The sequence below is a fragment of the Seriola aureovittata genome, chromosome 9 (genome assembly GCF_021018895.1).
Source record: "Seriola aureovittata isolate HTS-2021-v1 ecotype China chromosome 9, ASM2101889v1, whole genome shotgun sequence".
Taxonomy (NCBI): domain Eukaryota; kingdom Metazoa; phylum Chordata; class Actinopteri; order Carangiformes; family Carangidae; genus Seriola; species Seriola aureovittata.
In genome coordinates this window covers 10120032-10144680 of record NC_079372.1, presented here as the reverse complement: position 1 = coordinate 10144680, position 24649 = coordinate 10120032, and the positions used below count along the sequence as shown (strand labels likewise).

At 41.0% G+C, this 24649-nt stretch overlaps 3 protein-coding genes across 10 annotated transcripts; 2 read left to right on the top strand and 1 right to left on the bottom strand.

The window, feature by feature from the left end:
• The first annotated feature begins 76 nt into the window (after positions 1-76).
• On the top strand, positions 77-7726 carry LOC130175108 (transcriptional regulator QRICH1-like). 3 transcript variants are annotated; one of them, XM_056385402.1, is made up of 12 exons: positions 77-319; positions 1007-1295; positions 1402-1497; positions 1577-1735; positions 1834-2610; positions 2727-2904; positions 3003-3157; positions 3278-3392; positions 4348-4456; positions 4732-4880; positions 4973-5063; positions 6448-7726. In XM_056385402.1, the coding sequence occupies exons 2-12, from the start codon at positions 1041-1043 to the stop codon at positions 6632-6634; spliced, it is 2271 nt and encodes a 756-aa protein (XP_056241377.1). In that variant the 5' UTR covers positions 77-319; positions 1007-1040; the 3' UTR covers positions 6635-7726. The 3 variants fall into 3 exon arrangements, with proteins under 3 accessions (XP_056241377.1, XP_056241376.1, XP_056241378.1); XM_056385401.1 differs by having other exon boundaries at positions 77-375; XM_056385403.1 differs by having other exon boundaries at positions 78-375; positions 1595-1735.
• Positions 7545-12919, bottom strand: LOC130175109 (receptor-type tyrosine-protein phosphatase V-like). Of its 5 annotated transcripts, none has more exons than XM_056385405.1 (11): positions 12767-12919; positions 12182-12282; positions 11452-11551; positions 11257-11347; positions 11076-11152; positions 10806-10940; positions 10146-10268; positions 9869-10029; positions 9589-9724; positions 8668-8738; positions 7545-8540 (listed from the first exon to the last, which is right to left on the bottom strand). In XM_056385405.1, exons 2-11 carry the CDS (start codon positions 12184-12186, stop codon positions 8312-8314), a joined length of 1128 nt encoding a protein of 375 aa, XP_056241380.1. In that variant the 5' UTR covers positions 12187-12282; positions 12767-12919; the 3' UTR covers positions 7545-8311. The 5 variants fall into 5 exon arrangements, 3 of the variants coding, with proteins under 3 accessions (XP_056241380.1, XP_056241379.1, XP_056241381.1); XM_056385404.1 differs by having other exon boundaries at positions 12182-12255; XM_056385406.1 differs by having other exon boundaries at positions 7545-8537; positions 12182-12255.
• Positions 12920-14095: 1176 nt separating this feature from the next.
• LOC130174254 (serine/arginine repetitive matrix protein 5) lies at positions 14096-24236 on the top strand. 2 transcript variants are annotated; one of them, XM_056383923.1, is made up of 8 exons: positions 14096-14241; positions 14376-14506; positions 15625-15705; positions 15823-15926; positions 16087-16304; positions 19856-19914; positions 22671-22829; positions 23680-24236. In XM_056383923.1, the coding sequence occupies exons 2-8, from the start codon at positions 14468-14470 to the stop codon at positions 23860-23862; spliced, it is 843 nt and encodes a 280-aa protein (XP_056239898.1). In that variant the 5' UTR covers positions 14096-14241; positions 14376-14467; the 3' UTR covers positions 23863-24236. The 2 variants fall into 2 exon arrangements, with proteins under 2 accessions (XP_056239898.1, XP_056239897.1); XM_056383922.1 differs by having other exon boundaries at positions 14158-14506.
• The last annotated feature ends 413 nt before the right edge of the window (positions 24237-24649 follow it).

Sequence of the window (24649 nt, the reverse complement as noted above, 5' to 3'; positions counted from 1 at the left end):
AACAGACTACGCTACAAGCGTCACTTGCCGCGATATCACGCGATGCAAATACCGCGATAGAACGACACAGTTACAAATCGCTTGCTTATTGGTCTGAGGGTATCGTTGTAAGATGGCGCCCAGCGAAATATGAGTGGTTAAGAAAAAGAAAAAACTACAGCTATCCATCTAACGAAAAGCACGAAAAATTAAGAATAAACCAGCCACAAAGAAACACCAATAGCACCTCGTTTCCCTGCTGGTTGGAAAAGGACCACCGTTTCGAGGGCAGAGAAGCGCTAGTGGGCGGTTCGATCCTCGGCCCGGTTGAGGAAGAGAGGTAGCTAACGCGCCTGCTAACGTTAGCTTGCTAGCAACGGAGATAACAAAAATACAGTAGGTGTAACGTTACTGACATGGGAGGGTTACCCCAACTTCCGTTGTTTTCTGTTTACGTGCCATGTGCTACGAAGTTAAAACATTGTCGTTCAAAGACATGGTGGCATTATTGCACTTTGCTATACACAGCTGTGGTCGGATCTTACTTGCAAACAACACGCGGCTAGTTAGCCGTGTACCTGGCTAACCTAGCGCGTTGTGTAATCAGCTGTTAGATTAGCTCTTATAGAGCTATTGTACCATGCACACTATCGCAACTTAAATGTAGTGTACAACTTGCATGTTTTCATCATGCAGCACTTTCCATCACCACTTTGAATACTGCATCGGATTTGGAAAGTGACCGCGCTTTTGTCCCAGCTCGTATACACGCAGTTAGAATTAACCCTTTCCTATTATCATCTGTGTATGTTGCCACTGGACAGTGAACTGTAGGTCAGACTGTAAACACTCTTAAGTTTCAACTAATGTCATCTTTTGTTAACTTTTTTTTAAAATTCAAAAGCCGTGTATGTGTCTTTTGTTTCGATGGTGTTGCCATCAACCATTCTATTTTGGTGTTATTATAACTGCACATGAGCCTTACAGTAATTTAAATCAATCGTTTGTAAATTCACCATGTCCACAGGTTCCCCCTAAAGAACAGGACACTGTCAGCAGCAATGAATAACTCCCTGGATGGTGCAGGCTCCTATGAGGAGCTAGTGAGACAGAAAGCTCGGAGCATCCCTCAGCATCGCATGAAGGAGTTCCTGGAGTCCTTGGCCAGCAAGGGTCCGGATGCCCTGCAGGAGTTCAGCCAGCAAAGTGGAGACACCACGACTACCACCACCACTATGGTCTACCAGCAAGAGGCTAACTGCATCTACACAGACAGCACAGAGGTGGCAGGGTCATTGTTGGAATTGGCTTGCCCGGTAAGTCTGGCCCGCTACTGACTGGCCATATAAAAAAAAAAAAAATTCAGTGAAAGAGGTCTGTCCTTGAAATTAAGTTTTTGACAGACGGCGTCTTCTGTTGCAGGTTCAGGTGCAGGTCCAGCCTCAGCAGCAGCAGATACAGGAGTCCACGTCTCAGCAACAATCTGTACAGCAGAATACAGAGCAACAGATAGTTCAGGTTTGTACCTTTAACGCACCTTTATGTTGTGCCTGCCACGTTATCCCGTTCCATTTCACTCTTGATACACTACATTTAGGCCTATCCATATTTTCAGGTGCAAATTCAGGGCCAGCAGCAGGGTCAAATGCTGGGTCAGGTCCTCCAAGTGCCCTCTGGTTCCCATCAACAGCTACAAGGTGTGACTACTGCACAGCTGATTCAGCCTGGGGAACTCACAGAGGAGCAGCACCAACAGGTACACATGTGCACAACATGAATGGAGGATTACAAATTTTGTCATTAACCAGATTTTAAATTTAGTTACCAATTATCACTTGTTCCCATGTCTTTCAGCTGCAAGCCCAGTTGGTTGCAGCAGTTGCAGGAGGACAACAGATCCAAATCCAGACAGTGGGGGCCTTGTCTCCCACCCAGCAGCAGGAAAGTGCAGAGAGAAGGGTACTGGGAACCACAGTTGCCACATCCCAGGGAGCAGGTGTCCTCCAGCCAGCCAAAAAGCGCAAGGTGGACATGCCCATCACTGTGTCCTATGCCCTGCCTGGTCAGCAGGTAGCCACGGTCCTGGCTATCCCTCAGGGACAGGGCCAGCAGCAAAGTTACGTGTCCCTGCGGCCAGACCTCCTAACAGTGGACAGTTCTCACCTTTACAGTGCTACAGGCACCATCACCAGTCCAACAGGGGAGACCTGGACCATCCCTGTGTATTCTGCTCCTGCTGGGTCTGGAGGCCGTGAGCAAGTGACACACATTGCGATCCCCCAGGAGGCTTATGGGACAGTCCAGGTTGCAGGGGCAAACACTACAACAATGACCACAATGCCAACACAAGTCACTATTGAAAATGACAAGCTAAAAATCCCTGCCAGTCAAAGTCAAACAGCGCAGGCCGTTTCCAGCATAACAAGCTCTGGAGGAATGGGGGGGCAGGAAGAAGTGGTGCACACACTGGCTGCAAACACGCTGTTCCCTGCCCAGCTGATGAATGGAAACATTCACATCCCAGTGGCAGTACAGGGTTACCCCAATGCTACACAGTCCCTTATCTGGGACCCACAGCAGCAGGTACTGCACACGCAGGGGCTGTCAGGGCAGGACGCACAGCAGCTACAGGTACTAACACAGTTGTGGATTTGACGGATGGTCTTTTATCTTTACCAAACATCCTTGTAGTCATTTATTTATTTTTAGCACATGGTAACCACGTTGGTGTGTTTGTGTATGTGCAGGGTCAGACAGTGGTAGCAGAGGTAGATGGCCAAGGCCAGCAGCAAGTGCAGGTGCAAGAGCTGCTGCTGCCTGCCACACTGAAGCCGGAAGAGGGCCTGGACGTCTGGCGGCTTTGGGCTCAGAGGAAAAACGCAGAGTTGGATAAATCAGACAAAAATAAACTGGCCCCAATTGGCCGTAAGTGCACACACACAATGTTTATTATATTGTTAAAAAAAATATTTCTTTCGTCTTTATTTTCATCTGTCAAGCTTATGACTGACGTGTGTTTTTAGGACGTCAGGCACTACGTTTCCAGGAGGACTTGGTGTCATGTGCAGTTGCTGAGCTCTGCATGGGTCTTTCTTTGATGACCACCGAGGCTCGGGGGCTGGAAGGGGAGTCTTATGAGGCTGATGTTCTATACTACGTATTTCTGTGCATACAAAAAGTAAGTTCACCATCCACACAAACACACACACTCCATTCAACACCCATTCCTCCTGTTGGTACTTGTGATGTGGAGACACTGTTTGACTGCATCTTTCTTTGTCTGTTTTCTTTCCTCCAGTATCTGTTTGATAATGGTCGCGTGGATGACGTTTTCTCAGATCAATACTACACTCGCTTCGCTCACAGTCTGCACCAGATCCTGGAGCCTTGGAGACCATCAGTTCATCCGCTAGGTGAGAACTAAAGGTGTTAATCAAACCTAGTGTGAACTTGCAATTTTTTTTTTTTTTTATTTTTTTTTTATACAGTGCACAAGAGTGAAAATACAATCCAACCATTTTAGGAATGATACTGATCAAAATTTCTCAATCCGCATGCTGTAATTTTGAGTTAATGCTGATATAGAGTCTAATCTGATATTTTTATGTACTTAAATATTACAGCTGCACAGCAGAATTGAAGCCCGATGTAGGATTATAGTATAATGAGTAAAGTCAGTTTTATTACCTCAGCATTCAGAACATATTGGCTGCAGTTGTTTCAGCTTCGGCAGGCATCCTATGGAGTTTTCTGTGATATAGTTTGGGAAAATGAGTGTCAATGTGTCAAAGGCCACGTCTGTGAAATGCTCATGTTTTTTTCCTACACTGTAGATATTATTAACTGAAGCTGCGGCTGCTCTTTATTTGTTTGCATCACTCTGTGGTCATATTCAGAGCAAAATGTAAAGTATGAGAGAAAAACTGTCTGCTTGATGGTTAACTCAATTTAATTGTTATTGTTAGAATTGTTCTAATAATAATAATTATTATTATTATGGTTATTATATGAGATATATGAAAAGTTAGTATTTTCCATTCTTGAGGTTATCATGATTGAAGCTAGAGGACTACTGTCCTTTCGAAGCATTGCTGTATTATAACATCAGTTCATCAATCGGAGTGACAGTAGGCTCCAGTCCAGTTTTAGTGATTGGTTGCTTCAATTTGGATTATGAGGACTGTATTATTAAATAAAACTTATTTAGCCAGACGAGACCCCCTATTAGAAACTGTAGGTTTTAGTAGATCTGCTTTGGGTAGATTTTAACTATATGTTGGATAGTAGTAAACATAACAGATTAAGTGATGATTTGGATCCATCCAACTGGATCCATCTTCATAGTCTGCTCTTTACCTTTCCTACCAGGTTATGTTATCCCCAGTCATGTGACAGAGGAAATGCTGTGGGAATGTAAACAGCTGGGAGCTCATTCACCCTCAACACTGCTTACAACTCTAATGTTCTTCAACACAAAGTGAGTTGCACTATGGTCCCATGTGAAGCAATTTACTTCAGTCATCACATACAAATGATTTTTCTATACTGCTTAACTTACACGCAGCAGCATTGTCCATTATATCTGTACATAAGGGCAGAGCTCCATCTAGATCACAGATAATTCCCAACTTGCATATCAGCAAAATACAACCATACAAAAGACATTGCTGTGGTTATTCCGTATCACCCCTCTGCCCCATTATATCAACCGTCAACACACGCTGATCAAATACTGCATTATCTTTTTTTCAGGTATTTCCACCTGAAAACAGTGGATCAGCATCTAAAAGTGGCCTTTTCTAAGGTGCTTAGACACACCAGGAAAAGTCCCAACAACCCCAAAGACAAGAGTACCAGCATCCGATATCTAAAGTCAACAGAGAGGTTCATAGGTCAGAAAGGTAAGAGTGCACATGGATTTGATTTGTGCTTTGATGTCTGGGAGGAATCCACATTTTTTAAGGATAATGAACCATTTTCATTCTTTGTTCAGTGACAGATGACATGTACTCAGAGCAGCTGGAGGACCCAGAGAACCCACTGCGATGCCCCATCAAACTCTACGATTTCTACCTCTTCAAATGGTAAATATAAAACATAATTTAAGGATGACAAAAGGATTTCAGTGAAAAGCAAAATGTTTTTATGAGGAAACATGTTTTTTGAGGTATAACCTGTTTCTGTGCCTTTGCCTATGTAACGAATGATGAATCCAACCTTTGAAAATTTATGAAACAGTATCATTGATAAGAAAAAAAACAGGTAAAAATGCTTCTTGCTGCTGCCATGTAGAGTCTTTCACTCTGGCCAGGTGTAGGCATGACGAGAGTCGAGCTTCTCTTTTGAATGTGCTGCTGCTGCTACATTCAAATAAAACTCTGTGTTGTGCTATTGACATGCAAGGTGGAGTACACATTGCACTCTGTGTTCAAGTGCTTAAACTTGTGAAAACACTGTTGCTAGGCAACTGACAAATGGATGCTGTATAATAACTTTTTTTTTTTTTCTCTTCTCACAAACGGTGAAAGATTTTTAATGTTTTCTGCCTCTTAACAGCATGCCAAGGAATAACGGCAACTAGCTTCTCTGGCCTTGGCTGCCTTTTAAAAAGTCAGCATTCTTCACTGAAAATGGAAAAAATTGCTACTTAAAAAAAAAGAAATTACCACAGAGTGGGTTGTTCATGTGAACCAAATAATCACAGCCACATTCAAAGGATTTTTTTAACACCTTGGATCCGATCAGTCGTTTCATGTGTAACAATTTACACAAGGACCTAAAGGTTGAGCTCTCTGGACATGGAAGCATAAGGGAATATGCAGTCTGTGGCCACTTTATTTGGTACACCTGTACAATCTCATGTAGTTCAATGCAACAGCTCCATAAATTCTCTTTGGAAGCTAAAAAGTTTTTTTGACATCGTCAAAATGTGTAAATGAGAGAATGTGTTTATCACTAAAGTCATAGTTAAAGGCAGTGTCGTACTCGACTTCATTATATTGAATTGTGTTTCTAATGTTTATTGTCCTTTACATTTACATACAGAATGTTAGAAACACCTTCAATACAATACCACCACTAACTATGACATCAATGCTTAAACATGTTGTTGAATTTACACAAAAACTGGACATTTTAGGCATCTTAAAAGATGTACAGTTGAGACGCACATATGTACATTATAATGTGGACAGTGTATATCAATAGGATGAGGTGATGATGGCCAACACTACAAACATAAGACCCAAATTGTAAAAACTGGATTTTTCCCGTGAGACTATCTTGCTGTCGCTCCAGCATTTCATAGACAGAAGATAAAAATTTTATTTGAAGGCACACCTTCCTACTTCATTATCTCAGAAATTTTTTTTTAATGCACAGACAGGCTGAAACTGTAACCTTGACATCTGATTAATAAACATATCCTGAAAGTGTCCTCACACTGTGTTCTCTCTGCTCCTGTGTCAGTCCACAGAGTGCTAAAGGTCGCAACGACACCTTCTACCTGACACCTGAGCCCGTCGTGGCTCCCAACAGCCCCATCTGGTACTCCACTCAGCCAATCCCAAAAGAACAGCTGGAGCAGATGCTTGCCCGCATCCTCGTCGTCCGTGAAATCCAGGAAGCCATTAACATGTCGGAGAGCGTGCACTAGTTTGACTGGGAGGAGAGCAATTAATGGACTAAACTCTCCCTCTTTCTCTTCACCCAGCCTTTGATTGCTCATTATCAGTAGTTTTCTATTCTCTCACACCCTCTTGTGGTCTGTTAGGGTGGCATGTATATGTTTATATTCATTATGTGTCAGCATATCTTGCGCACACGGACTGTATATACACATACAAACAATACAGATAATAAGTTGTCTTACTGAGGCAATCGCTCAAGTTCTTTTTTTCATTTTTGTTTTGGCCAAAGGATGTAGTGTCTAATCTTTTTATTGGACCTGAACTCTAATTTAAATGTTATTTTAACTGTTGGTTCTCCTTACCAATAGTCTGGAACAGTTCATTTTCTCTCCTCATTTGTTTTAATCTGTAATATACTTCATATATATTTTCGCTGGGGTTGGCCTGCGCTGTGCTGCTTTTCTTAGACATCCCTCTTTGTTGCTCTACCTTCCCTCATCTGCCTTGTTCACTGTTAAGTCTCACAGTGAGTACCTCAGTGGTATTAAGACTGCATTACGTAGCCAAACATAGGCTAAAAGCGCATTTTCAACTTGTGTGAATTCTCCCTCTCTCTTTGTATTTCTCGCCTGTCTTGAGCTGAGTTCACATGCGGACACACCGAACTCTGGAGATGACTCGCTTGTTAGTGAATGCTGCTTTGGGCTGTGACGCCCCCTGTTGGACTAGCTCAGCAGCACTAAAATCGCACCAGGACTTTCCTCCGTTACGGACTTTTATTGCAATACAGTGTCACCACTCGACCTGCAGCTACTAGCACTTGCCACGTGGTGGAGACGTGGCAGAGGGAGCGTTGCAGGATGCTGACTGCTGCTGGATCCTCCTTTCTCTCCTCAATACATCACCAACCCCCAAAACTCCACCCGAAGAGGGATCTATTGTATCATACATGTTTATTACATGACAGATGAAAGACTCTAAGAAGTGGGATAGCCCTTAATGTTCTATAATGTATTATACTCATAGCTCCTTCATGTACTGTAATGGGTTTCAGTCATCTAAGGAGAATGGCAGTGCCTGTGTGTTTTTGAAACATGACCTTTTTTGTACAGCCACTATACCATGTGTCTGCCTTTCTAGCAAGTCCAGTATCAATTCTGCACATGCATCCTTAAGTACTGATAGCCTGCATTGTGTGATATAAAATGATGCACAATGATTTTTTCTAAATAAAAGTCATCTCACACCGTCACTTTATCAATAATGGAGGCAAACAAACTCACAAAAAAAACACTGAAGTGCCCAAACATCTTTGGTAGCTGCACGCAGTAGACCTGATCTTTGTGCCCGTGTGCACCATTAGCATTCACAGGTATCAGCCTCACATTATTCTTGTGAATCCTGTGGTAAGTAATTCACAGTAGAGGGACAGGTTTGTCCTGAATGGCAGGCGATTTCCTTCATTTTTGCTCCTGGTAGCAGTATGAACAGCTGCGTCTGCAGTTTCTTCACCAGCATTTAGCTGCATGTTGCCAGACCAGTTTTCCACCTGCAGGGGCCTGTCACACAGCATTATTTCTGCCTTCTATCCTTGCATGTCACGTTCTGTGTGATGGTGTTATTTCAAATGTTTTTTTTTTTTGTTGTTTTTTTTACCCAGTGTCTTGCTTGTGTCTCTCTATTATCACTTAGAGTAAGTGAGTTCAGGAGGAGTGTGAGCCTGGATTAAACGGGGATGAGGAGGGCAGTAACCTCCTCAGTAGGTTCCCTGGGTGTAAAATCTGCTGTATTGTGTTCTGCGGTGGGTCTGGTGGAGGTTTCTGTCTGTGACGGTGACGTCTCCTCCTCCCTGTTCGGTCTCCCCCGGAGCCATGAGGTCGATCCTGAACGTGGTGGTTAATATTCGAACCGGCTCCCTGAATCTGTGGGCTGCTGGGAAAGAGAGGACACCTAATTAGAATGGCATCATACGTTACAGTGACTAACAATACGCTGCCTGTGCTGAAATTCAATATGGTGTGTGTCGGTGCTCAGTGGGAGCTTATTTCTGCACTCTCACCATGCTGAGGTTCCTCCTGTTCCTCCACTGAGCCATTGTAGCAGACACTGATGTACAAACATGTACTGCTCCTGAGTACACACAAAGGAATGAGCATGTAATGAGGCTGCTTCATTTAATGGCGTTTGGGATGAACCTGTAGAGCACAGTGTTTATGAGCATGGAGATGATAGGTTTATGAGTATCCTAGAAAGCAATGGAATACACACGTTTGAGTGAATTACAGCTATTCATTTTAACACATGTATTATTACAGTCTAAACTGGAGTACGCGTCCTTTAACAGAATATTACATGGGTGTGATGATAAATAAGCAAAGTTACGACTATGAGAGGCGTGATTCAGAGGTGATGCACATGTACTTAAATATGTTTCAACAAATTTCACTTATGTCTGATAACCCTGTGCAGGTGAGTGGTAGTGGAAAGTTACTAAATACATGTACTCTATTACAGTACTTAAGTGCAATTTTGAAGTTCTACACTATAGTTAGTTACTGTTCAGATTAAGTTTAAGTAACATTTAATATATATTATCAGTTTTTGAAATATGAAGCATTTTTATACTCTAGATAAAAACTAAAAAGAAATAATAATAATTATAATAAAAATGATAATAAAAGAAAAAAACCTCTTTACACACAAATGCATCAGCAATAATACTCCAAAATAAAAAGGTTGCATAACAACTGCTTTGAATACCTGACTTTTACTTGATTTTAAGTTCTATAAGTATTTAACTTTTGATGCTTAAAGTACATTTTACTGCTAATTTGTTGTATTTTTGATTAATTACATTTTTGAAGATTGGACTTTTAGTGGTAATGTGTTGTTTATTATTTGGTTATTGCTACTTTTACTAAAAGTAAAAGGCTTTACTACTTCTTCCACTACTGGAGGTGAGTGTCAGTACTGGACTAACCAGATTCTGGACCATCCACATCCGATGTAGCCGTAGATCTTCCACAGCAGCACGGATATCAGGCTTGATGCCCCTGGCACACAGCTGCATTAGCCACAACAATGTAACAAAAGTCCCTGACCGCCCAACACCTGCACTGAAACACATAAACAGAGGGTTGATTTTAAAAAGCCTCATGCACCATCTGACTGATAAACTTCTGAAAACTCTGCAGGATTATAAGTAAGTAATGGGTTTCCTGAAGGTGTGTGTGTGATGGGCTTAAAGTCAGTGGTCGGACCTGCAGTGCACCACAGCTGGCCCCAGGCGAGGAATGGCTTCTAAATGCTGCCGGACATGGTCACTAAAAGCACACAGGGAGGATGGGTCTTTGGGGATGCCCCGGTCCGGCCAGGAGGGGTAGTAGTAGTGTGTGATTATCCTGTCTGTTGGACAGTATCTCTGAAAAACAAACACTTTACTTCAATCCAACCGAAAGGCTTCTTTGTCAGTGCACACAAGTCCACAGCAGCAGTTTACAGGCGCCAAAGGGGATGATGAATGTGTCTTCTGCTCACCTGTCTGAGGTTAATGGTGGTGATAAAATAATCTGGACCTTGTGTGCGGGTCACTGTTGTCACTTGGATCAGTCCATGATGAACTGTCCGTCGTTCCAGAGGCCAATACCTATCACACAGCACCTGAACACGTAGAAATGGGGGGCAAAGTCAGAATTTTAAAGAAATTGTGAAGAATTTTCTGAAATTATTATTTTGGAAAATTCACAAAAGATTGATACCACATGTCTGTACCACTAGCAGGTTGTTAAGATGAGTTTAGCACAAAGACCGGAAACATGTCGTTGTCGATTATACATTTCAGATTTTGTGCAAATTAAATAATTGATTTCATGTGTTGGTAGGTAAACATTGTTACCTTTGGACAGTGACAGGAAACAAGTCCTTCAAACTGAACAGTAAAATATGGTGTTGGTCATTGCCCCCCAGAACAAGACATGTAAGTGTTTTCTGATAAAGACGCCTCTATTGACAGAACGACATCGTTTACTACTTCTCTAAGGTTAGGGGACCTTTGTTGTCATGAAAGTGAAAAATACCTTCTCATCTAACCCTTGGCGAGAAAGTGAATTCCACTAAAAAAAGGAAATTATTTCTTCAGATAGGTCACAGGCACACCGATCAAAACACATTCCCACAGACTGAATATGTCTTTCTTACTATGTCCTTGTCTCTCAGAGCTGTCACCATGACGATTACCCTGACATTTTGCTCCCACACCATCCTCCAAAAGTCAGCCATGGTGTTGTGCAAAGGACCCTGGGTGCAGATGAAGTCTCTCTCTGATCCTCCACCCTGAATACAGACGCACAGTCATTGACAGATGCAGAGACGGATGGACAGCTTGTAAAGCAGCAAGACGGTGACAGTGTAATGATGTAATGAAAATGACGGACAACATAAAAGTGGAGGAAGTGAATGAGCTCTTACAGGCACAAAATTTGCGTTGATGTAGTCAGTGTGTGGGTGGGAGTTTTGAATGGACAGCCTCACACGACAGTGGTCATCTACGTTGGTCGGAAAATAGAAATGTGAGACAAATAAAAGTCTCACACATAGCTACACATACAAGAGAAGCTGAAACCTGTTCTAATATATGTTTTGCACTTACATGGTAAAATGTAGGGGTATCTGTTCTTTTCTCTGTTGGCCTCTGAGTCCCCCGCTCTGGTGGGGAGGTCTTTGCCAACTTCATTCAGCAACTTCACAGAACCAAAGACATTAGCACTCGTGACAGACATTTCTAGCCTCACAAATCATAAATCTAATGCCAACGCCAATGTCAATTTATAAACTTACTAGTTACCTCAAACTCCTGTTTAAAGCCTCTGTTGTCATTGGCAGCAAGGGCCTGGCATCGAAAACCAAACTCCTGCAGAATTTGCACTCTTGAGAAAGTTTGCACCCTGTAAAAATTGCACAATTGTATTATGTTAAATCATCTTTAAATCAGACAATATTGATAAGTGTGGTGGTGATCATTATTTATCTTCAAGCAAATACATAAATAAATCGTACTAATTATTCACAGTGTAGCCTGTATAGCTTGATTTAGCTTGTGCCTCTGTGCTAAAGTGTTGCCTGTTGTTGTACAAACACTATTAAAAACACATAAAACTCACAGACATTTTCCTTTATTACAATGAACATGGGCACTGTAGTTCATTTTGAATCAAACCGACATACACTGACGAGCTGCTGTAAATACTAACAAGCGAACCAAATTTGCACCTGAAAATTTTCCCCAATAAATGTGCTATTTACTGATGTCTGAGCAACATTGTCTACCCTCCACCATGGCCACCTGTTCTGAGCCTTTAAAAAGTATATATTTGTTACCTGTTTTATAGATTTACATCCTCAGTAATGTGCTTAGAACTGAGTGCCACAGACAGGGTATGCAAGTTGGAAAATATTGAGAGACTCACAGTTTTGGTCTTCACTAGATTTTGTTGATGACGATGAAAATATAGAATATCTCGAGAGTTATCATTTAAGCATATTCAGGATGCTACAAGGAACTTTGTCATCCTTACCTCATGACTTTTCCTGCGGACCTCAAACCTCAATAGAAATTCAGCAGGGGCTCGGGATGACTTCAGTGTTGATGCTGTCAGAAAAGATTACAAAGTCCTGCCTCATAAAGAAACTTTAATTAACTTAAATCAAATAAAATCAGTGGCAAAGTGATAAAGCTGTAAAACGGTAACTGAAAAGTTGAGAACATCTGCATCTACCTCTTGTTTTCCCCTCCCCCTAGTACTTAGATAGGAATTTTACCTTTTAAACAGAGGCATTTGACACCACACACATTCTTGAGACACTCAATTATGCAGATGAGAACAGCTATAATACACCTGTAATTAAATTAGGTTCTGGCAGTTTGACTCTATCAATCCAAGGAAAGTATAAATTCCAATTCTTATCATACCTCTCCTCCCATGGTCTCATTATCATAGAAAAGCATACATAAGCACAGCCCAGCATTCACACAGGACAGTCGGTGACACTGACCCGACAAGAAAAAAACCTGTTCCAACAAGTTCTCAACCCCAAACACAAATAACAAAGAAAACAGGCAGTCCCACACGGTCAGTGTCATATTTTTGTTTCAGGATTACCTTCACAAACCGGCCTCAGATGAATGGTTTAAGTCTGCCACACACTGAAGAGAAAGAGTAGGGTGGTAGGAGAGGACTGCACTGCTCGAAGTCATCTTTTTAATATCTCTCCCTCTCTCTCTTTCTTTCTCTCTCTCTCTCTCTCTCTCTCTCTCTCTCCTCTCTCTCTCTCTCTCTCTCTCTCTCTCTCTCTCTCTCTCTCTCTCTCTCTGTCTCTCCATGCAGGAAGAAATGTGATGGGTGGAGACAGTGGGCGGAGACAGGAACATTAAACTCCAGGGAGGGATGTCAGTATATGATGGCCGCAGCTATTCTTTGTACTCACCGTGTCGCTCTTTGCACTAGAAAAACAAAATGGTTTTATTTGTAAGAAATGTCCTTCATTTCTTAGTACAGATTTCTTTTTCCATTGTGGTCGTGTGAGCCTGGAGTTCATGATTATCTAGTCTCACTTAAAGTTAACAATGGGCAAGTGTGTTCTTGTTTTTCAAAAAGACTAATTAAAGTGTATTATTTTATATATATATCATTTTAATATGTACTGAATATACTCCATACTATGAGAGTGATTTAGTGTAATATAGGATGTGTTCGAAGTCCATGTGAGCTGCGCACTTGAACTGTACATGGATTAAAAAATAAATAACATACAGTGATAAACTGTACTTGAAAAAAAAAGAAGCTTGTTATATTTCTATTTTAAGGATTTGTGAGCACACATATCTTGATCCAACAATGAAAGTACATATACATTTTCATATTTGACTCATATTTGTACAAAACTACATTGTAGAACATGGACGTACAGTTTATTGCAACACAGAGGCAGAAGTTTACAAACTGGTGTCTAAGGACCATCATAGGTCCTCGAGGATGTCCTGGAAGAAACTGAATAATAATACTGATAATAATTTCGCCACGATTTAATTCGGAAGGGACTGTATTCTGATAGACTGTTTGAGGTTGATTATTTTTAGAAACAGCAACTACTCTTCTGTTGAAAGTGTGTAGTGTAGGATTACATTAGAGAGACTCAGTTACCACAAAGTCTAAATCATATTTTCATTGGTCAAATACTTTCCAGTCTATACACACACACACACATATATATATATATATATATATACAATTCTCAGAAAGCATCGCCATTATGTTTTATGCAACAGCATCATTTTTATTTTATACTTATATTTTGGTCTCTGTGCAGTTTGAAAATCTTCAGATCTCACCCAGCTCCTCTCCCAACTTTTGTTGAAGTGCGCCATCGTTTGGTAAAACTACAGTGAGTCAGTAATGCAGCCTGACTATAAAACAAAGGTGTAAGCAGGTATGATGGACTGCGCCTGCGTGTTTTCTGGAGAAAAGTTTTGATAAGTCTTTATGACCACGGTCTGAACCTGATTGGGCGGCTGCAGAAAAAGGAAGTAAAAACATGTTGCGTTTTCCCCCTGCGCTTCAACTCTGAGAAAACGCAGGTTAGTTGTCAACAACGTGAGATTTGTAACTACAAGGTCAACGTTTTCAAACTGTGGGCACAGTGTAGGCTGTGAGGTAATAAACACGGGGACAGAAATGCAAAGTTTCACTTTCTATATGTATTTCATTTAAGCGTTAAGACGCACTTCCTGGTCTGTTGGAGTCGAGAGAAATAAAGTCAGCGTGTCATTCATAGACAACAAACAACGCTGCAAACAGGAAGACATGGATCATGCGCGACCGCAGGACACACCGCAAAGCAAGGTAAAATCATTATAGTGCACCTGAAGAGTAAGAAGTGACAGCCTCCACAGACGCTTCATGTGCGAGGAGCATGTGAACCTGCCTCCTCCAGCTGCTGACTAATAGATCTAGTAATCTTTTGTATGTATGTATATATATGTATATATATATATATATATAGAGAGAGAGAGAGAAAGAGAGAGAGAGCTGAATCACTGAGAAAACACCTGGACAGGATACCAACAACAACTGCACTGATTTCATATAAATGTTAAGCTACAAATATATAACGGAATATTAACGTAAATCCACATTGGATTTTAAACACACGAGGGCACTAAAGTATCGAGGGTACTAAGTATCACACACTAAAATAAAAGTACTGGTTGGTGGTGCTCCATACTTTTGAACACTTTTGAGACTGAGTTGTAATAACACATTTTATTTCATACATAGTTTCACACACAAGACACTGCATATTGAAAAGTACGTTGTTGGCTATTTTTAGAAACGTGTATCACTCTATGTTATCTTTGAAGTGTCTCGTGTTCAAATATATTACGCTGCTGATATGAAAATAGATGTAGATTAGACTTCCTGGGTTTCCAATCTTTGATCTAACATTATATTTAAGGCTTGAATTTACAGTTTGAGAGCTGCTATTTATTAGCACTAAAATCATCAAGAAGTTCCAAGAAATCTGAATCGTCAGTGTTTCAGCATTATTTGTGTCATATCTATGTCTTTTTTTTTTTTGATTAATAGATTATTCTTTACTCTGTACAGCGCCAGAAAATAGTGAAAAATGCCCTTCAGAACTTCACATAACCTAAGCTGACATCTTCAGATTGCTTTTATCTATTCAACAGTTAAAAAGCAAAAAGATATTCAGGTCTTTATTATATAAGACAAAGCCGCAAATTCTCACCTCTGAAAAGCTGGAACTAGGGAATGTTTTGCATTTATGCTTTAGAAAATGACCAACACACTTAATCAAACATTAGAATAGATGCCGATCATTTTCCTAGTTAAATCAATTTTTTATTTCCGTTCTAATAATAATCAATCAATAATCATCTGCCACCTGTACTGTGACACTATATTAACTGTGATTAACATGGTGCTATTTCTCTCTCCAGGGCTCCATGTTGCGACACAGGGAATGCAGTGATGAGTCTGTTGACAAGAGGCCCACTGACAGCTCATTGGCTCCCCCTCAGGTACATCCTGTTCTCAAATGTCGCCCCTCAAAATGACCTTTTTAAATTGTACAATTGATCTTCTGTCTTTGTAAAGTACCACAGGGCCATAAATTGTTTTAACCAATGTCTACTCAGGACGAGAAGAGGCCGATCAGAAGAGTGCGAAGCCCTTCCAGGCCGAGGGCGTGGCAGTCCAGTTCTTACAAACCAAAGTTTGGAGGGCGATTCTACAGACCTCGGTGAGGCAGACGGGTCGAAAACAAGGAGCACTTTCTAGTTTGTTTTCCACATAACAGCAACACTCAACTTTTTTACTGAGTCACCTGCAAAGTATTGATGATAACACTGAGGTTGACCTGTGGCTGCTCTGAAAGATTCTCCTCTCTGTTGATGATGCAGTTTTCCAAGGGATGACCATCCATTCCACAAACCTGGCTTTGGCAACCAGAGGTACCACCACTTCAACCCCCGGGCTTATTTAGACCGGAGAGATCACTTCCATCCTAAACTTCCCCGCATTGCACTGAAGGAGAGGGAATGGGAGAAGGAGAAGGAGAAGGAGCGGTATGAGCGGAGAGAGGGCGCTGATGGAAACTCACCCCCAAAACAAAACAACGGTAAGTTCAATGTCTGCAGCAAAAGTCTGTGAAAACAATGACTATACACACACACTTCATCTCATTTGAACAGTTTCATAGTAAATTAGGTGCTTTGAGACGCTGACAAAATGTCCACTATATGTCAAAAAGTACTTTTGTAGCCATTTTCCGCTACATGATACCATCTCAACTCGCCAATTTTGGTTTTCCATCAAGCAAAAGTTGTGGACAGTGCCTGGTACCTGGTACTTTTTATGGTATCACCTCTGCAGATGTTCCAAGTGAGCTGAGGCGATACCAAAAGGTGCAGAGTGCAGACTACTGATTGGTCAGAGAGAATCATCACAACTGTGTGATCATTGTGCGCAATGGTACGTTCTTAACAAACCCGCCATCTTTGAACAGACAAGCGACTCTACACTGCTCATGCTCACTGTGGCCTGTTACATTTCTGTTAGTTATTGTTCTATTCTTTTAGTACAATAACCTGCAAAACCACACTGTAGTCAAAGGAGGAGGTGCAGACGTTCCATATCCTCCATTGTTCATGTGTGTGTCGTGTTGAAGATGATGGCGGGGTAGCTTTGTCATTGCTATAGTAACACTGCAGCATTGAGGGGGGGCTGTCTGCAGTGGAAAAAGAAGTACCTGGTGCCAAATATGAGTAGAGTTGAGGAGAGTCGAGCTGAGTTGAGTCTGTACCATGCGGTGGAAAAACACTAGTGCTCTGTGGCAGTTCTTTGGACCATGCTCCTCAGTTCCCATTAATAAAAGATCTTTAGCCTACAGTGATATTTTAGACAAGAGTGTGTTTCCAACTTTGTGCCAACGTTTCGAGGAAAACCCCTTCCTGTTTCAGCTCGCCCCTGAGCACAAATAATGAAGTGGTTGTCTGTGTTTGGTGTAGAAGAATGTGATTAGCCTGCACTGAGCCCCCAGTCAACACCTTTGCCTGTTGATGACCTCTGCCATTCTTTGTGCTCACTGTGTCCACACACCCCGTCACAACTGGATCGTATCGCCTGTTGACCGACCATGTTGGAAATTCAAAGTGTTTATACCTGATCAAATAGCAGAGTGAAAAACTGCAGAAGATATTTGAGTAATTGTTAGCTGGCATTTTTTTTTCTTGGTGTTATTTACATTTTTTTAATTAACTTATACTGCAGGAATTGATTACCATAATTGCAGGATGCCATGGCAACATTATTCCATACTCTCTGCCTGTTATACAAACATGATCTTTTAACAGCAACAGAACCCACAGCTTTATTTAATTTGTCGTAATTTTTTACACAGACTGCAGACAAAGTTTGCACAGTAAGTGATGAAGAGACAGGGGTTTATTCCAGGGGATGCCATAGGTACACATTTGTTGACGTAACTATAGGTACATGAACAAGGCACTGTTAGGCAAACTGAAAGTCATTTTTTAGACCAACTTCATCAAAAAGGTCAGAAAGACTGAAGTCCTTGTTTTTGCTGTTATGTAACCAATAAGCAGGTTAATGTTTCTAAATATGGGTGAGTCCAAATGCCACCTTTGGTCCCAGTGACCTATCGTCAAACAAAAGGTCAAAACAAAAGAGTGATGAAAGACCAGAGAGCAGAATATCTGTAAAGGTGCTTGGTGCTGTTCTTTTCTCTAAGCCTAGCCAAGGTACAGCTGACTCTTATCAAACCATTGTAGCAAAGGCCTGAGCATAAAGGAAAGAAAATACATTTCAAAGTAATTTGCTGTAATTTTATCCTTTTCTTTATTCTTCTGTGCTGGATGTGGCGGCACAGACAACAATGTTAGAACTGTTACAAGCCAACAATTTCTCCATGTCTAGCCAAACTATAATAGCACTGTGAAAATACTGTATTATTTTGCATTACCTTTGGTACAGGACTATCAGAAGTAGCACATTTCACATTCAAAAAAATACAAGCTCTGAAAGCAGCTTGAGTCGCACATCAAAGAGAAACCGTACAACAGTCTTACCTGCACACAGAAATGTAAAGTAAAAGTGATTCAAATGATTTAGCTTATTTGTGGCTGAGTGGGAGCAAATTCCTGCAGCGAGGTTCCAAAATGGAAAATGGTTTTGGAATGAGATGTTCAGCCATCAGATATGGGTGTAACGTTTGGGCGTCAACATACTTTTGGGCATATAGACTGTGAGTTGCAAGGAGTTTATTTTCAGCGTTTCAATATGCAACACTGCATACATGCTGAATGTGTGAATCACAAGAACACGCCCGTGCTGCCTCACATACATAAACAGTGATTAGAGACAATAACAGAGGCGCTTGTACACTATAGTACAGTTCAGTACAACGCCATCACAAACCACAGCCTGAAAAAACACATATCGCTCTTACGCGTCCCTACAACAGTGGTTAATTGTAAACCTTACAAACTGTGAATGTTACTGTCTCCACCTCCTGTATATATTAACATATTTAGACATACATATACAGTATATTTACATAATGTACTCTACAAGCTTAACAATATCTTCTTGCACTTTATTAAATAACCACTGGGTAGCAGTATAAGCAAGCAGAGGACCTCACACACATTTTTTGTGGAGCACTTTGCATTACAAATATTTGGAGGGCATTTGCTCATCGTGGTATCTGTTGGTTGGTAGGTATTCGCACTCTGGTAGCAACAAACCAATGTTACATAATGCTGATCACTAAGAAGCTTTTCCTGGACTCAATACTTGGATTATGTCACCAGTGAACTGATAGTAGTCGAGCTATTATACAGTGTATGCCTCAATTTGTCTCATGTCAACTGTGGGATTTAGTTAGTTACAGGTAGATTTATTATACACCTGAGAATGACCTCATCAGTTGCAAGTGGGAAGAGTGTAGAAGTGAACAGGAGGGGCTTCAAATCTGATTACGTTTCCTTGGTTTTAACCCTAATCCTAGAGTCCGTGTTTCAGACTTTTGTTGATCTTTCGCTGGTATGAAGCGGTGTATGGTATATGTTGTTTTTTGACAACCGAGCTGTATGTTTTTATCTTCTCTTGCACTCAGGCACTGTATCTGTGCGCACACTGCAGCACTGTGGAGGTGTGTGTTTGTGTATGTGTGAGTGTGGAACAGGTTTTTTTTTTTTTTTTGTATGTGTGTGTGCCTGAGTGATGGTGCGATGATGGTGACTCATCGCTGATTTGTGTGTATATGAGAGTGAGAGAGAGAGAGAGGGAGAGAGACCAGCCAGCAGTATATAATGAGCCATAACAAAGCCATTGCTTCACATAGGTATACTGCAGTCCAACATTGGAAAGGCAGATTTCCCAAATGTCAGCAGATTCTGCTTAAAGTATATTGATTTTAAATCATGATACTTAAAAAAAAAAAAGAAAATTCTTCCTAGTGGGATGCTGAAGAGAAAGAGAGAATGTTTAGGAGGCTTTAAACAGAAACGGTGACCTTAAGATACCCCTATAGATGCTGTAGAGACTTAGAGAGAAAAAAGACCGTTATAACATGTATCAATCATTTTTAGAGTACACACACAGTCTCTTGTGCTGTTGTGTTGACCTTGTGGTTTGTCTGTTTTCCAGCTACTAGACCTTTCTTACCCAGGTCCACCTCCAGCAGAGACAAGGACATGCAGTTCACCGTAAGTTCACAAGCCGAACACCTGCTCTGCTTTTCCATTTTGTTAAGAAATGTGGAAAAATATAGTGCTCCATCCATTCCTTTAAAATGACATAGTACTGTGCTTTCCTCCAAACTATCAGCGTGGTGTAGGCAGCACCGTCTGAATGTGGAGAGAACATGAAATGAAAAACATTCAAAGACGACAGTGATTGGAATGAAATGCTAGTCTTTGTGTGTGAGTGTGAATCAGAGCTGCAACTATTAGTCAGCTAATCAAAAGGCAATTAATCAGCAGCTATTTTGAAATCGATTAATCATTTCAGCCATTCACCAAGCAAAAATTTAGATAGTTCTGGGTTCGCAAATGTGAGATCCACTGCTTACTTTATAGTTTACTTTATGATTTACTTCATAAAGTTGAATTTTTGAGAGTTTTGGGCTGTTGGTCAGACAAAACAAGACATTTCTGGACCTCACCTTGTGATGTAGAATATTGTGATGGGTACTTTTCAGTTTTCTGATGTTTTATAGCCCAAAAGATTAATTAAGAAAATAATTAACTAATAATGACAGCAATCGTTATGTAGCGGCATTTTCTGTCAGGTGCAGTACAACATAACATTGTAGAAATAAGGGCTTCAACCAACAGTTATTTTCCTTGTCAGTTAAGCTGCTGATCGTTTAATGCCAGGAAATACTGAAAAAGCCCTAATCCAATTTTTCTCAAGTTGAAAGTGACATTTTGAAATGTCTTGTTTTGCTCAACCAACAGTCCAAACCCCTAAGATATTCAATTAACAATTACAGAAACTGGAACAACAGGATGTTTGGTGGAACTGCTTGAAAATGTATTTAATAAATGATCAAAATAGTTCCCCATTATTTTTCTGTTGCTTAACAATGTTCGCATTAATTACTCCAGAGTAACATTTATATATCCATGTATATGGTGTTTTTGTGTGTTTATCACATTAATTCAGAGCAGAGATTGACTTAACTGCCCAAGTGCTGCAAAAAAAGGCTGAAATCAAATGATCACATACCTTGGCTGACCTAAACACAGCGAGGAGCTGAGCAGCACATGATGAATCACTGCTGGTCACTGCTGCAGTGAAGTCAAAGTGAAGAGACGAGGAGAAATCTAAGAACTGCTGGCTGTTTTTCCACAATCAATATTTTAACCAGCGCTGTGTTAGTAGCCGTTGATTTTATGCGCTGCCTAAAGGTGCAGATCTGTGATTAACAGGTGTTTTATTACAAGGACTAATTACAGGTAGAGTAAGCAGTGCTGGAGAAAGACTGTTGATATTTGGACTCGAAAGGAAAAGAAATACACTCCTTCCCTCAGAAGCTCCGCCACCCAAATTCATGGACATACTTGACTTGTGTTTTTAGGTCTCTGTCGCTATAAAACCTTTTGTATGTTGTACGGATAAATAACGTGATGCAGAGCAAACATCGAGACAGTAAACCATTGCTACAGATGCTGCTGCAAAGCTAACATGCAGAGAGGATGAGATGGTTTCCCGTAGCCAGCAGACAGCGACACTCACAGCTCTCCTGCTACTATAGCTAACATCGCATCAACAGCATATGTTGGTTATAGCAATTTCACGACATCGAACACACAAATGTGACACCAGTACCTGCTTGATAACTAACCAATGGCAAACCTAATGTTACCCACCTGTCAAGCAGAAACAGAGCAAACTCCACATCCGTCTTCATGCCTTTCAACTTCTCCCTAGTAGAGAGAATAGTTGGACTCGCCATCACGACTACTGGGACAAATACCAATTGGCTGCTGCAGCAGTGGGTCAGTGTCAAGTGCGCTGTTGGCCAGTGTACCGTCAACACATCCATAAAGGTTTTAAAGGTCTCATGTTGTATAAAGTGAGATTTCCATGTGTTGTTTGATTATAAAGCAGGTCTTGGTTCTATATTAATACTGCAAAAGTATCAAAGCCTCAGTCCACAGAGAAAAGCACACAGCCTGTATTCAGAAACTGAGCCTTAAAACGAGCCGACAGGATCTCTTTAACTTTGTGATGTCGCAACAAAGCAGTCACTGCTGTCAGCCATGTTACAAGCCCCGCCCAGCTGGACCCACCATCCAACCTTGCAGGAAATTTCTCTCTCTGAGTGTTTAACCGAAATCTACTATATTTTTATTTAATCGCTCACAAAACAGTCTCCTCTCTTCTGATTGGCTCACCGACCTGTTGTTACCAGAGCTCCAGAGATAAGCCTGAGAGAGGCGATGTAAAACTACATTGAGATGTTTTTTGGTTCTTAAAACCACAAATATATCTTCTTATATTTCAAATCAAATATAGTGTAAGTAAGTGTAAAATATGGGACCTTTAAAGTTTTTACCGGTCCTGTCAGTCTCTGCTCCGGCCATCATCTGCAGTAATGGGCAGATCATGGGTTATGCTTTTCACAGCCTGGCAACCCAGATGTTGTTCCTATTAGTTACTTATTACTAAACTCTAAACCATTAATTAATTCTTTTTTTTTATGAAACCCTTGTATTTATTGGGAAGTGGTACCAGTTTCCCTTTTGTTGTACTTTTTTTTTTTTTTTTTTACAAATTCTGAATTCACTAGCCTCAGTGTTACAAGCTGACGTGGAACTTTACTCGACTCTTCACTCCTTTCATCTTCTGGTCATTAGCAGCTCAGTCATCATCAGTGTTTGCACTCATGTTTTTGGCCAACTGTGTGATTTCTACAGTCCAACTCCTGCCTCGTTTTCTTTTTTCTTTTTCACAGGTTTGTCAGAACGACAGGAACCAAAGCAGGGAGAGAGATCACAGGGGGACCAAAAGCAAAGAGAGGGAACAAGGCAGAGACGGGGAACTCCCTTTAACTGCGAGCCAGACGGCGGCACGAGACAGAGCCATCCAACAGAAGAGGAGAGAGATAGATGAGGTGGAGAGGTTTCATTACACAAGCACACACACACACACCTGGGGAGAAGGGGTAGTTATAAAAAGATAGAGGACGAGGGGAGATAAGAGTAGCTGGGATTAGAGAAAGAGTGGCAGAGGAAAGATCTTAGAAAGTGCTGGTAGACATAAGACAAGGAAAAAAAAAGATTTGTTTCCTGTCGTCTAAACATTAATATTGAAAAGCTGAGCCTGCGGCATCCTGACTGTCATTGTTGTCTTCACTTTGCCGATGCTGACAAAGTAGGTCTTATTCATTGTTTGACATGATTGATGGTGTTATTCTTTTATTTATGTAATTGAGAAAAAAAAAACTTGAAGTGAGGCTGTTTATCTCCGCTCACCTGCATCACAAGAGTCTGTAACACGTGCGTTAATGCTGTCTTCAATGTGACAGACATCACATGAGGCTCTGCTCATCGGCTGTGTTTGTGCGAGAGTGTCTGTGGCGTGTGTTTCCACCCACTTGACAGAAAAGATGGCCTCTTGCTTTTCATATCTCCATGGTTGCAGGGTTATAGAGGCATTGCAAGAAAAAGCAGTCTGGCAACAATTAGCTGATGCAAAAAATGTCCACAAAACTCTGCATACAGGCACACACACAATACTTGTGAACAGTCTGCATGCAAGTGTTTCTGCAGATTGTTGATCCATTCAGTGGTAATTGGAAACGCCTGAAAAGGCTTCTCGACTCATTTGTTGCGCTCTCTTCCTTTCCCTCCCTCACCCCCACTTTCTCTTTGGTTTTTTCTGTTCTCCTGCTTCCTGTCATGCCTTGTTCCTTCTCCTGGACATTTGCCCTAAAGCCGTGTGTGTGTGTTTGTGTTTTACAGGTGTACTATCAGGAGTGTGAAATGTTTGGCCTCGTGACAAAGATGCTCATAGCAAAGGATCCGTCCCTGGAGCATCCCATCCAGTCCTCGCTGCAGGAGAACCTCAGAGACATCGGCAAGCGCTGTGTGGAAGCCATGGAGAAATTTATAGAGGACTATGACTCCAGAGAGCTGGTGCACTAATCAGACACATGCTGCTGCCTGTCCTTTGAGCATTTTTATTTCAGGTGATTGGATGCTGTATTTGTGTTTTCATTTGTAATAAGTTTGCACATTCTTGTCTGCTGCCTGGACAAAGTCCCGCTCTGTGCTTTGGCTCATGCTTAGCACTGAGCAACACTGGTGAAAAATGAAAAGGAAACTGTGATTTGAAGGTTTCATACTGATTCTAATTTTGATAACGTGATGATGAAAAATACACTGTTTGTATTGCTTTAAGTGTCCCTATGAAGATGTCTAAAATCTGACTGACGAGCCAAATTTATTATCACTTCCTTTTTAATAATTTAATTTTGTTAACAGCATATTATTCATATATTAAACATCATGTGGCTGAATTTTTTTTTTATATGTGTATCTATGATTATATATGATTTATTTAAGGATAAAGGGTTAGACATGAAATACATTAATGGGTCAGTAGGTGAGGAGGCCACACATTGTTGTGTTGGGGTTATGAATCTGTAGGGTGAGGTTGTTTGCTAGCATGGCAGATATTGGCTTATCATAGAAATATCGATATCACTGTAAATGTCAGCTGATAAATAACAAGAACTTGCAGCAGAAGAAATGCCAAAGATATGATTGGGGTTATTTAGTAACACACCAGACTGACAAGTTTATTTTTCAGCAGTAAAATTTGGCATTGATCTGGGTCGCAGTTCTCAAAGGGGCACTCCACCGATTTCTGTGGCTCTGGAGGGTGTTTGTCTCCATCTGATTATTTGAGCTGTAGATATTTTATTTCATC

Excerpts from the sequence above, each read along its gene's own strand:
- LOC130175108 (XM_056385402.1), top strand. The coding sequence starts at position 1,041 with ATGAATAACTCCCTGGATGGTGCAGGCTCCTATGAGGAGCTAGTGAGA. Across the intron at positions 2,611-2,726 it reads AGGACGCACAGCAGCTACAG|GGTCAGACAGTGGTAGCAGA; the intron begins GTACTAACACAG and ends GTGTATGTGCAG. Across the intron at positions 4,457-4,731 it reads CTAATGTTCTTCAACACAAA|GTATTTCCACCTGAAAACAG; the intron begins GTGAGTTGCACT and ends TCTTTTTTTCAG.
- LOC130175109 (XM_056385405.1), bottom strand. Across the intron at positions 10,941-11,075 it reads TCAACGCAAATTTTGTGCCT|GGTGGAGGATCAGAGAGAGA; the intron begins GTAAGAGCTCAT and ends GTCTGTATTCAG. Across the intron at positions 10,269-10,805 it reads CTCTGAGAGACAAGGACATA|GTGCTGTGTGATAGGTATTG; the intron begins GTAAGAAAGACA and ends CTACGTGTTCAG.
- LOC130174254 (XM_056383923.1), top strand. The coding sequence starts at position 14,468 with ATGGATCATGCGCGACCGCAGGACACACCGCAAAGCAAG. Across the intron at positions 14,507-15,624 it reads AGGACACACCGCAAAGCAAG|GGCTCCATGTTGCGACACAG; the intron begins GTAAAATCATTA and ends TTCTCTCTCCAG. Across the intron at positions 15,927-16,086 it reads GGGCGATTCTACAGACCTCG|TTTTCCAAGGGATGACCATC; the intron begins GTGAGGCAGACG and ends TTGATGATGCAG.